Source organism: Protopterus annectens, chromosome 13.part0, assembly GCF_019279795.1.
Source record: "Protopterus annectens isolate FY-2018-M chromosome 13.part0, PAN1.0, whole genome shotgun sequence".
Classification (NCBI taxonomy): domain Eukaryota; kingdom Metazoa; phylum Chordata; order Ceratodontiformes; family Protopteridae; genus Protopterus; species Protopterus annectens.
The window spans coordinates 936714391-936727478 of NC_056747.1; the positions used below are offsets into that span (position 1 = coordinate 936714391).

The 13088-nt window shown below is 44.3% G+C and overlaps 1 protein-coding gene across 1 annotated transcript in view; it reads left to right on the plus strand.

Moving 5' to 3' along the window:
- TUBG1 (tubulin gamma 1) overlaps positions 1-13088 on the plus strand; it is a gene marked incomplete in the record, with an annotated part of 407143 nt that overhangs the window by 190562 nt on the left and 203493 nt on the right. The window contains 1 exon segment of the mRNA XM_044054706.1: positions 12113-12265. Within this exon segment, the coding sequence (XP_043910641.1) occupies positions 12113-12265 (153 nt within the window).

Here is a 13088-nt window from a genome sequence, read left to right on the forward strand (position 1 = left end):
TGTTGGGACTATTGTTTTTGGATTTCTTAATACTGTTAATAATTATATAGTTGTCAGTTGCCCCTTTTGGTCTGTGTGTGTGTTTGTGTGAGTTAGTTAGTTAAAACAGCTCATAGTTAAGTAGTGTGTTTCAGTTGTGGAAATGTCTGAAGAAAAAGACAAACATCCAAAGTCTGGATTTAAAAAATGCCCAGACTGCAGACAGAAAATGTCAGTCACAGATGCCCATGTGCAGTGTGTTTACTGCTTGGGTGAGGTGCACCTGCAAGAGTCTTGCAGTATCTGTCGCTCCTTTTCCACCAGAGTGTTGGCAGAAAGGAAGCGGAAATTGATTGATAAGGGGTATCATCAAACACCCCTTTTCTGAGGCATTGTCTGACCAGGATGGAGCCAGTAAATCATCTAAATCTTCCTCTGATTCTAGGTCCAAAAAAGGAAAAAGGTCAAAGTGTGGTGACTTCGGCTCCACTGCCTTCGGAGACGACCGTCTGTTCTTTTCAGAACCGGGACACTGCTCTGGAACCGGTTTCAAAAAACCTCCATCCATATTGCTCCAGTCTGCACCATCTGTTCACTCTTCCAGGTCCTCTGTCAGCTTATTTGATCTGGATATGGATCGGCTGGTTCAGAAACTCGTAAAGGCACCAGGCCTAGTTAAATTGCTGTCTGCGCAGACCCAACTGTCGGAGCCGAAGACCACTACTCTTGAATTGTCTGCTCCTCCGACCCATACTGGACCTTCGGAGCTGGAGGAGGCCGACCTGATTATTTTGGATCCCTTGGAGCCAACACCTGCCCCAGTGTCATCAGCTCAGACGTTCTTGGTGCCGACCCGGGGACTCTAGGAGCCGACACTCTCCAGTCTGGTCCGGAGAGGATAGCTGCACCGACTTGTAGGTGCCGACTCTTCCTCTCGGGGCCTCTGCTCGGGTGAGCTCGGCTCCTACCTCGGGCTCAGAGCCCACGGCTTCGGTGCGGGAGGAGGTCGCTGCTACGTCAGAGCCATCGATGACTCCTCATCGGAGCCAAGGTGCATTCGAAGCCATGAGGTGAGTGTTGTCTCCTAAGACTTCCTCATCTCAAGGTCTGGCCTCTTCTTCCCCTAAAGTGCCTGTGTCAGTTTCTGTCTCCTCCGGTCATCCCAAGCGTATAGACCCTCAGCCTCAGGTAGCCCCACAGGGCACTCCCTGCTCTTCTGAGATCTCTCCAGAAGTTCCCCCTGAAGAGGTTCCCAGGAAGAGATTATGCAAGAGGAGGCATTTGACTCCCCTCAGGAGTGTCTCACATCAGACACCGACCTGGATGAATCGGAAGGGTCCCTTAGATCCCCCTCTGAGGACATCTCCTTTGCGGAGATTCTTGAAATTCTTAAGCAGAGGGGTGATTGGCAGTCCAAGAGCCCTACTGAGGACAAGTCTGTTCTCCTGAAGGTGTTTGGGTCTCAAGCTTCCACTTCTTGGGGGTATCTGCCCTACGATGAGCTTATGGATCTGGTCTCTCATAGAGCGTGGGAGTCATGGCTCACCGTGACCCGAGGTGTCTAAGATTCCAGGTGTTTCCATATCTAGAAGATTGGCTCCTTACCTCCACCACTAGGCATCAACTTCTTCAAGCGAGAGAGGCTACCCTGACACTTTGCGATCGGCTAGGCATTAGTCACTTTCGAAAAGTCTGCCTTGTTGCCATCACAGCATATAGTTTTTATAGGGACAGGACTAGACACGTCAACCACCACTCTTCGCCTTCCACCAGAAAGAATTTCTATTCTTCGCCAACACATCATGCCCCTGATATCAAAGAACAGAGCACCAGCTGCAGAGGTATTGAAAGTTCTAGGATTGATGGCAGCAGCTATTTTAGCAATCCCGTTAGCAAGGATGCATATGAGAATACTTCAGTGGCTTCTGTTCATGCAATGGTCTTGCCAAGAACTTCCAGTGAGTCACATGATCCTGATAACGAATCCCTGCAAGGATTTTCAGTGGTGGTTGACGTCTCTTCATGTCACAATAGGACGTCCTTTCATGCTCCCTCCTTCAGTTACCACTGTGACCACGGACGCTTCCCTGATAGGGTGGGGAGGGGGCTTTTTCATGGAAAGTCTGCCCAAGGCACATGGACAGATCAAGAATCACGTCTGCATATCAATGTCTTGGAGATAAGAGCAGTACTTCTAGCGTTGCAATACTTTCAGGACTCTCTTCCTATAGGGACAATTGCAATACAGACGACAGCATGTTCAGTGGTCTGGTATCTGAATAAACAAGGCAGGACCAAGTCTTATCTCCTTTGCTGCGAAGCCCTCTCAGAGTATGGCAGTGGGCACTGTCATCCCAGCGCTTTCTGTTGGCAGCGCACATCCCGGGCAAATCCAACGTCATTGCGGACAGACTGAGTAGAGCAATCTTATTGCCCCACGAATGGTCCCTCAAACAAGAGATTGTGGACAGGATCATCCGCAAATGGGGCCAGCCTTCCTGCGACCTGTTCGCCAGTCACATCAACAACAAATGCAGAAGCTATTTTGCCCTGATTCCCATACCAGGTCACTCCCCGAGGGATGCTCTTGTCCATGATTGGCCCCCGGGTCTCCTCTACGCTTTTCCACCAATTCCCCGATACCCAAATTCTTACAGAAAGCAAAGTCGCTGGGACGAACGATCATCCTCATAGCCCCTCAATGGCCTCAGCAGATTTGGTTCCCGTTTCTTTACCATCACATTCTGGAAGATCCATGGATCCTGGACCCAGTTCCGGACTTGACACATCTGTCAGGGGATCTTCATCCATCCTTGCAGACACTGAAGCTAACCGCTTGGCTTCTCCAATTCCCAGCATAGCCAGGCTCTATCATTCCCATGACACTAGTCAGATTTTGTTGGCTTCCCATAAACCTTCCACTAGAAAATTGTATCGTAGTAAGTAGAAGAGATTTTCCATTTGGGCTTCTTCCCACAACATTGATCCTTATCCAGCGCTGTTGTCTTCTATCTTACAATTCTTGACAGAAATCTTCAACAAAGGAGCAGCAGCGGCTATGGTGCGGGTGCAGTTAGCTGCTATATCTAATTTCCATCTAGGAATTGATGGTTTGAATATTATTATGGCTCAGCAGTTGTCTAAGGCTTTTCTAAAAGGTTCCTTTAACATAAGGCCTCCAGTGAAGACACCTTATTCCCCCTGGAATTTGAATTTTATGTTATCTCGTATCATTTTTCCTCCTTTTGAGCTTGCATCATCTTGTGAACTAAAATTTCTGTCATGGAAAACTATCTTCTTAGTAGCCATCACTTCAGCCCGTAGAGTGTCAGAGCTCAAAGCCCTATCCATCAAGCCCCCTTACATGGTCTTCCATGCTGAGAGAGTATTTTTCAGGACAAATCCATCCTTTTTGCCCAAAGTATGTTCTGAGATCAACATTAATCAAGTCATTGAGTTGCCCGTTTTCTTCCCTAATCATACCAACAAATTGGAATATATGTTGCATAAACTCGATGTTCATAGACAACTTAGATTTTATTTGGACAGAACAAAAGACATTATGAAATCAGATCAGCTCTTTGTGTCTTTTTTTGAGGCCAGGAAAGGTAAACCAGTTGCAAAAACAACCCTAAGTGGCTGTCGGATTGTATCACCTACACATATGCTTGTCATAATATGCCCTTGTCTAGTAAGGTAAAGGCTCATTCAACCATAGCAGTTTCTACCTCTACAGCCTTTCAAGCCAAATTACCTTTGGATAACATCTGTGCAGCAGCCACATGGTCTAAACCTCACACTTTTATAACTCATTACAAATTGGATAAGGCCTCCAGGGTCAAGGCTTCATTTGGTTCTACGGTTCTGAAGAGTGTGCTTCTGTGAGCCACCCAAGATCAGGGTGCTAGGGACGCTACCCATTAGTGATGAATGAACGGTGAGATTGAACAACTTCACATAAAGAAGTTGTGTACTCACCATAACGTTCCATGTGAGTTGTTCCATCTCGCCTTCATTCTCGCGTCCCTCCCTCCTTCCCCCTCCTGGCTGGCATTTGACCTGGAGGCTGTCTTCATCCTGGTGTTTCAATGTGTATTCATTCCTAGGCAGAATAATTATTGTACTTCTATATGGCACGCAGCAAACAAGATCTGAGGTAATTCCAGCAGTGGATTGTGGGATAAGGGGTGGGGTTTCGAGCTACTGGAGAACTTTGAGCTTGCTAGTCGGCCGCCTCCGAACCCCATCAGTGATGAATGAAGGCGAGATGGAACAACTCACATGGAACGTTATGGTGAGTACATAACTTCTTTTTATCTTCCATGCGGACAGGGTTTCCTTCAGGACTAACACATCTTTTATGCCCAAGGTGGTGTCTAGTGTGACTCTAAACCAGTCCATTCATTTGCCTACTTTTTTTTTCCTAACCCTCAGAATAAAGGGGAAAGGATACTCCATTCTCTGGATGTGCACAGACAGCTTAGATTCTGTTTGGACAGGACAAAACCTCTCAGAAAATCTGACCAGCTGCTAGTCGGGTTTGCTACAGGGGCAGAGGGGAAGGCCATTTCAAAGCAAACCATTTCCAAATGTGTAGCACACTGCATCCATTTCTTCTACAAGCAACATGGAAAACCTACCCCACAGGGGATAAGAACACATTCCACTAGGGCTGCATCTACCTGTACTGCATTTCTCAGAGGAGTCCCTACCAAGGACATCCTGGAAGGTACAACCTGGAGTTCTGTGCATACGTTCACCAAGCATTACCACTTGCCTATCTTTTCTAAATCCAGAGCTGGATTTGCCCCACCAGTCTTACAGGGTCTGATTGCTAACCCTAATGCTTCTTAATCTACCTCCACCCTTCCTTAGCTTTGGGAATCCAACCAAATTTGATGACTGCAGCAGTGAAACACGAAGAACGTAGTACAGTTGTGTACACTTGCCATAAATGTAGATGTTAGTGTATTCACTGTTGCTGTCTCTCTGGTTACCCTCCCTCCAGCCCTCTGACTAGCTTTGTTTTCTCCTATCCTTTTTGGTTTGGCATATTTTATGCTATGTGTATTTGCTTTTTGCTGGGGGTGTTCCACACCATATAATTGCTTCCTATTGTGGGGGCAGCTGACTTCTGGGGCAAGAAAAACTGATGTAATGGCATCGGCTGCATGTTTTATACCCCAGACAACCTGATGTCATGGCAGAAGCAACAGCATCCGACTCAGAAATCCCAAGACTCTGGTATTCAGGCCGCACTGCAACAGTGAATACACTCTAACATCTACATTTATGGTAAGTGTACACAACTGTACTGTCTGCACTCTTCCTACTGACTGTCCCTTGAGTGGATCTTCTTGGCTCAAGAATTTCTTGTCCCTGTGCAGTCTGCAGCCAAGTGCAGATAAGAATTCATTGTTAGGAGTCCCCACTGTTAAAAGAAATGGGGATCCCTTCCCAGAAAAGAGCAATGATTACTCCAAAAGTTAGAGTGGGAATACTCTCAAATGTCTTCTCACCGGGATATGACAAGACACTGACACCGTGTTTCTTCACTCATAGAGGAGATCTCATTTGGAGCTGCCATGTGGAGAATGGAGGACCACTTCAGATGGAAAAACAGTAAAGAGGACACCCAAAAAAGGTATTTTGAGCTACTGGATCTGGGTGCCTGTTGCCTTTTGGTAGTTTCTTCAATTTTTGGAGCTTTAGAGAATTGTATTTGACATGTTTAACATCCAGGAGAACAAAGTAAATAAATGTGTCTGTGGAATTGGATGCACAGCCCCCCTGTCCCCTGAAAGTCTGGTATAAGCTTTACTGGGTCCAGGAATCCTTTTGTTTTTTTATAAAAGAATCCTGTTTAACATCCTACAGTGGAGTGTGTGAATTCAAACTGCCTTCTGTCAGTACCCTTCCATTTCATAAGGAAGTTGCCTGAATCGTGTGACCAAACTAGATGAATAAGATCAGGGTGATGCGTGTGGATTTCAGACTAAAATTAATTGGACTTCACCCAAACCATCAATCAGGTCAGTAAACAGTACATCAATTGAGACTGTGATGCTGTGGGGTGCAGTATTGAGGGTAGCAGTTATGGATATCTCATTAAGAGGCATGTCTCATTGACGCTGCAACCCCTGCAAGAGTATGTCAAAGTGCAGTTCATTAATGCACCTGTGGACAAGGATCTGCTGTTAACCTCACAGGTGAGTAATTTGAAAATTGGAGGACAGGAGGAAGACTGTGCAGACAGTAAAATAGCTTTTTCATTCACACTTGATTAAATCTGAGAAAAATTGTGCATCTGAATCTGGACTCTATTACAGCCAAAAGGTGAGTAGGTGAATGGGAAAGAAGGCCAGTCCCAAAAAAATGGCATTGAAACAAGAAGAGGATGCCTAGGAACCCTCAGGCCCCTGTTGCCCCCCCCCCCCCAGGGGTAGCGGTGGCTCTGGATCTTCTCCCTCTCCTCCAAAAAATCCCACCTTAAATGTAGCAGTAAGAGTGGTTCAGTTTGTAAGAGACAGAGGAATCGTCGCTAAAGTCAGATGAGTGTTGCAGGTTCTCTCAAGATTACAAACCTCAGTTCTTAAGACCAAAACTATGTGGTATTCTCCTATACTTGAGACCAAGGGCACTGGGCCCCATCAATTCTGCAAGAGCTCCTAGAAGTACGAGTGTTCAGAAAGGAAAGGCTGAGCATGTGCTGGAATGGCTGTACTCTGTTCTGTTTGATCTTTTCTGCAATTGGAACTACTTTGTCTTTTGTTCTTATGTTCTCATTTTTTCATCTGTCCCGCAGTGTGCATCCTACCACCTTTCTCAGGCATTTTATTTCCATCACCTCAAGCTTCCTCCTTGTTTGAGCAAAATTCCCTGTCTTTCCAAGAGTTAAAGTAATTTTAATGCTGCAGAACTGAAACTGCCAATGTAAATTAATCTCCAAGGCTCTGGTGGGGTGGTGGATTATTAATCCTGTTTATGGGATAATAATAAAAGTTAAAAAAAAATCAAAAATGGAAAAAAATATTCTAGCAGTTTTGGAGTTGCCACAAGGTTGACTGCATCCCAGGTTAAGGAGGACTGACATAATTTCATGTGGCAAGTCTGAAACATGTCTTATTCTAATGTCAGATACGCACTAAGAAAAATAGTTGTGCAAATGAAGAAAGTATGAAGAAGTGCAAGCAAGGGGATTTGCTGATGCACAGGAGAGAGAGAAAGAAGTAGGAAAGGAACTATTGGAAGCAGTATGTTAATTTCAAAAATTCCATGACTGTCATAAATAAATTCAAGTAGAAACTGACAATCAGCTGACTTTCAGTAAGGAATTATTCTTACTTTACTGATGGGGTGTATATGCATGGTAAACTTGTAGTTTTGTATGCACTGCTTGTTCATTTCCAAGTTTCTACTAAGTTCCGTAAAGCAAAACTGGAGAGAGTGGGGCCAGGCACAGTCTCCTAAACCTGAATTGATAAGATGGCATGCACCTGTTGTCAACACATGCATTTCTGAGCATAGGAGCTGGAGAGTGAGAGAACTACCAAGGAGAAAGTCTTTAGGAAGGGTTCTCAACGGTTTACCACTGTCTAGGGTCTTTTCGTAGATAGACTGATATGTTGAGTGCTCCTGTATATTTTACATTTGTTGATTCCCAGTACTGTATTCTCATTTATTGGAGTTGGTATAATGCAGTGAGTTAAAATTAATCAGATCTCAAGTCCCCAAGTCAGTGAATGAAAACATGATTGCCACTCAAGAATATCCAGATATAAAAATGACAGGTTTTGGCTAATGTTTCAATAATTCTTTCTTAACAGTGTGCCTCTTGCTCTGAGACTGCTGTCACAAAGGCTACTTGATATTATGAGCTACAGCTTCCTCAAGAACTTGGAGTCTGCTTTGATAAAATGTGGGATTTTATTAATGCTAGACACTAAAAAATCCTAAGTAAGTTGAAAGACCAAATGACAAGAAATATGGTGGTGGTGTATACATCAAACCTCCAGGATGCAGCAGCTTTACAGTTAGAATTGAAATGGAAAGATTGGAAGCAAGGTTCCCCACCCTAGAAAATGTAATGTCTTACCTGTATTGGGCTTCATATATAGTCAGCACTGAGTTATCATTGTTTTAATTATAGCAGCTTATTCTGCAACTAGTTTCCAAGCAGACTGTTTAGGTGTGAACGACCCGAGACGTACTTCCCTGGACTACATGAAAAGAGACATGGAAGAGCTCTCTGATCTTGTAGCCCAGGCAGGTATGACCCTAGCCCTGAGTAGCATCCTGCCATCGCCCAGAATGATACCGCAGTACAAGGACAAAATGATTGACTTCCAACAATTGGTTAAGCTTCTGGTGTCATTTTAAGGGGATCCAGTATCTATCTGCCTGGGATGACATGGTCGACAGACCATGATGCTTTGTCAGAGATGGCCTGCACCTGTCACCCCTGGGATTCCGGATACTGGCTAAGGCTTTTGCCGCCCCTATAGTGCCTTTTTTTAGACAGGGTTCAAATGACAAATTCACCACCATAACAGGAACAGGCAAGCAAAAACTGAGGGTAATGTTACTCTGTGCTAGAAGTCTAAATATCAAAATGCAGTCACTCTAGGCACTCCATAAAATGGAGAACATCGATATCTGTGCAGTGACTGAGACCTGGTTCAAGGCTGTAGAGAGCACCCCTGCATTACCAGGCTATAACTCGTACCACACATTTTGGCCATCTAACTTGGACCAGAACACCAAAGGCAGAGGTGTGTCCATATTCATTAAGGATATCCACACCTCCAGGCTAGTTGTGCAGCATAATGCATCCGAGGTTATCCAAATGTAACTAACTCTGGGCAAAACTGCAATCCAAATTGTAACCTGCTACAGATCCCCCACCATGCCCCAGGATTCCCACTCCTCTTTTCTTTATATACTGGAAAATATTAGGGTTCAACCAAACACCCTAATAATGGGCGATTTCAACTACCCCACCATTAACTGGGAAAACTACTCATGTACCAACTCCTTCGCTCAATGCTTTCTGGAATTCATAAATTCCAATGCCCTGGATCAACTTATCCACACCCCCACCAGGGGCAACAATATCCTAGACCTAGTCATTACCAACATGCGTGACCAGTGTTCCACACCTGAAGTCAACTCCTCATTGGTCAGATCCGACCATAAGCTAATCACCCTAGATATCCGCATCCCGTCCCCACCCTCCATTAAGGAAACCACGGTAAAAAGAAATTCTCCAAAGCCAACTTCATGCTTCTTAAAACAGAAGTGGAGAACTTCATGACACTCATGCAGATGGACAATACAGTTACGACTGCTGAATCCTACACAAATGCACTCCATAAGCACTTACACGAGTGCATGGATCATGCTATCCCAAACAGAACCAACATGCTATCCTCCAAAAAAAAAAAGCCAATCTGGTGGTCCCCTGCCATAAACAAACTCTACAACAGAAGGAAGAAACTGTTGCAAAAGAGAGTAAAATCCCATGAGTGGAGGAGCTTGCCTGGTCAGCCTCAGTAAGAAGCTGAGATCCCTTATAAGGTCCTCCAAAGCTAGCTACAACCACAAAATCACCACTGATTCTAAGGGCAACCACAAAGCATTCTATAGCTATGTCGAGAATCTCAATGGCAACACCCAGATCTGCTCTGAGTTACAGCACAACAGCATGAAAATTACAGAACCAACTGATAATTGCCAACATCCTGCCAGATAGGTTCAGTGCTAACTTTACTCCCCTCTCACTCCCTAAAGGGCCCATATCTATACAGGAAGAATGCAGAGTCCCTGTAGTCACATCTATGCAGGTAAAAGCTGCGCACTCTAAAACCAAAAACACAGCATCCATGGGACCGGACAACATCCCAGGCTGCGTTTTACATGAACTTCAGAATGAACTGGCTCCCCACCTAAGCACCATGTTCAATCATAGTCTTGCGTCAGGCTTTGTGCCCACTGAATGGTGCACAGCAAGTTATCCCACTTCACAAAAGGGGAGCCACCAGTGATCCTGGGAACTATTGCCCTTTTAGCCTGACGAGCCTTGTCTGCAAGGCCATGGAACATATTATCATGGAACTCATAAACAAAGACATTGGTAACCTCCATACTCTGGACCCCACCCAGTTCAGGTTAGTGAAAGGCAGATCATGCCTTCTGAACCCGATTGACTTCTTTGAGGCAGTCACCAAAGCCGTAGACGAGGGTAAGGTGGTTCACACACAGCCTATCTTGATCTCACCAAGGATTTTGACACCATCTCCCATTCTGGAATTATAGCTAAACTCACTAAACTAGGTATAAATCTCTACGTCACAAGATCAGTTGTCAACTGGCTCACTGACCGAACCCACACTGTAAAAGTTACAGACTCCAAATCTGCCTTGAAACCAGTGACAAATCGAGTACCACAGGGTTCAGTCCTGGGACCTCTCCTGTTAGCCTGTACTTCAGAGAAGTAGATACCAAACACAGAAGGCCTCTGGCTAACTAAGTTCGCAGATCACTGCAAACTAGGAGCCATAGTAGGGTCCCCAAATGATGTGGACTTCCTACAGAAGGGCCTCACTGAGATGGATGCCTGGTGTCAGAGGCATGGCCTCAAGCTTAATGCCAAAAAGTGCATTGTCCTCCCCTTTGGTAAAAACTCTGTACCCATGAACTGCCACATAAAAGGCAGTCTACTTAATGCCAAATGTGTGATGAGACCTTGGGACCCAGGTGGACAGTAGTCTCTTCTTTGGTAATCACATCGCCACACTAGACAGGAAATCCTATGTGGCACACATCACAAAAGGGTTCTCATCCAGGAAAAAAAGAGGTCATTGTTCCCCTCTACTTGGTACTCATTAGACCCATTATAGAGTACAGCGCCCCTTTTGAAATGTACCTCACAAGACCTCTGCAGCAGCTGGAAGGCCACAGAAGTATCTCACAAAGAGGATTACTGGCCTCAAACAGATGCCCTACACTGACAGTCTCAAAAAAAACTCCAGCTTTACTCTGTAGCATATCGCCTACTCCAAAGAGATCACTGCCTAACGTATAAAGCTATGTTAAACCCAGAGCTGTTGTACATGCTACACCTTAAGAAGTACCAATCCCTCTGAGTAAACGCTCTAGGGACCTCAACCTTGTCACCACGATAAACAGGACATGCTGGAGGGATAGATTCCTGTCCCAGAGAGTTCCTATACTCTGGAACAAGCTACCCATCTATGTCAAGCAAAGTTCCTCATTAGCACTCATCAAGAAAAGTCTTGATGAGTGGATGGGAAATGGGATGTACACCTCGGAGATCACTGTGGCTCTGCTCAACAGGGGCACAGGAAATTAACTTTCTTGGGTGGTGCAAGCCAGGGAACCTTGTTGGCTAGGCTTACTTAGGCCCTTGGGCCTATAGCCTAGTACCTACCTGTGAACCTATGAAATGACTGGTGCATGGTATTTCCTTTTGTTACTTGACTCGTGTAAGAAATGTAGAAGGACATATTAGGTCACACTTGGGGCAGAAGTTTCACAGCAATAATTTACTAGGGCGTTTACATCTTTGATTTCTGATTTGAAATATCATCTAACTGTATTATTGAGCTTGTATTACAGGTAATGCTGCCTGTAGTTAGTACGTGGTGGTTCTTAAACAGCACTGACACCCTGTTTGTAAACTCTAGATAATCTATTCTTCTGGTTCTTGGCAATTTTCCAATTAATCAGAAAAAATAATAATTAAAAGTAATAGTAATTGCTTACTACTTTAAAGGCAGCACATTAACTGTTTAGTGCTTTGCTATTGTGTGCAAGATGCATTTTATGTTGCAGTATGTGTTTAGTTCACTACTCTAAAACTGTAATATATTTTTAAGTGGGAATTGTATTTGTAAAATGAAACCTCTTCTGTTTGTGGTATTTATATTATAATCTTGTGATTTATTTTATTCTCAGTAGTAATTGAATAGTAAAAACAGTTTTGGAAGAAAGGGCATCAAACTGAGCATTTATTTACTTGTTTGCTAAGAGAGTAGAATATGTCGGCTGTTTTACTTGAAGTTCCCCATTGGATGAAAGGAAGCTTTATCTTTAGTTTTGATTTGTCTTCCAGGTTGCTAGTGTTAGAAAAACAACTGTTCTGGATGTAATGCGGAGACTTCTTCAGCCCAAGAATGTCATGGTTTCCACAGGCAGAGACCGTCAGACAAATCACTGCTACATTGCAATTCTCAACATCATTCAGGGCGAAGTAGACCCTACACAGGTAAACTGTGATAGGAGCTTTTAAAGGGAGAAAGACTGTTTTATTTGAACTTGGCTGTATTTGCTTTATTTTCATTGACAAGGTCTGTAGCGTTACTCCCTTATGTATTTCTTTTAGTTGTGTTTTTTAGTGCAAACAGCCTTCCTTTTCTAGCTTTTTAACATTATCTTTTTATATATAGCTGTTAAAGGGCCAGAATCAGCAATGGCAAAGTGCAATCATGATCTCATGGTTGCCATGTTCTGCTGAAGATGAAAAAGTAATTCCCTTTTTACCTCCTAATAAGTATTCAGGTTTGAACTTTATGTTCATTCATACTGTGTGCCTGAGGGAATTGCCAACCTGCTAGCAGACAGATTTGGAGCAAACTTCACCCCCTGTCCCCATCAGCCATATCTCAAAGCATACCCGACACCAGTCCTCTGTCTAGTATCTCTAGAGATCGCCATATACATGCTTTCCAAGGCCAGAAACATTACCTCAGTGGGACCAGATAACATTCCAGGTTGCTTACTAAGCAATCTAAAACATGACCTACCGGAGCCACTTGGCGGTCTTTTTAACCACACCCCGAGATCTGGCTTTGTTCCAGCAGAGTGGAGAACAGCAGCAGTAATCTCCCTGCTCAAAGGGGGGCCTTTAACCAACCCTGGGAACTTATAGACTCATAAGTCTAACCAGCCTCATCTGCAGGACCATGGAAAGAATAGTCATGGACCTTAACAAGGGCATAGGTGACCTTCAAACTCTAGACCCTACCCAGTTTGGCTTCATTAAGGGTATATCATGCTTGTTAAGCTTGGTAAAAAACTTCTTTGAGAAT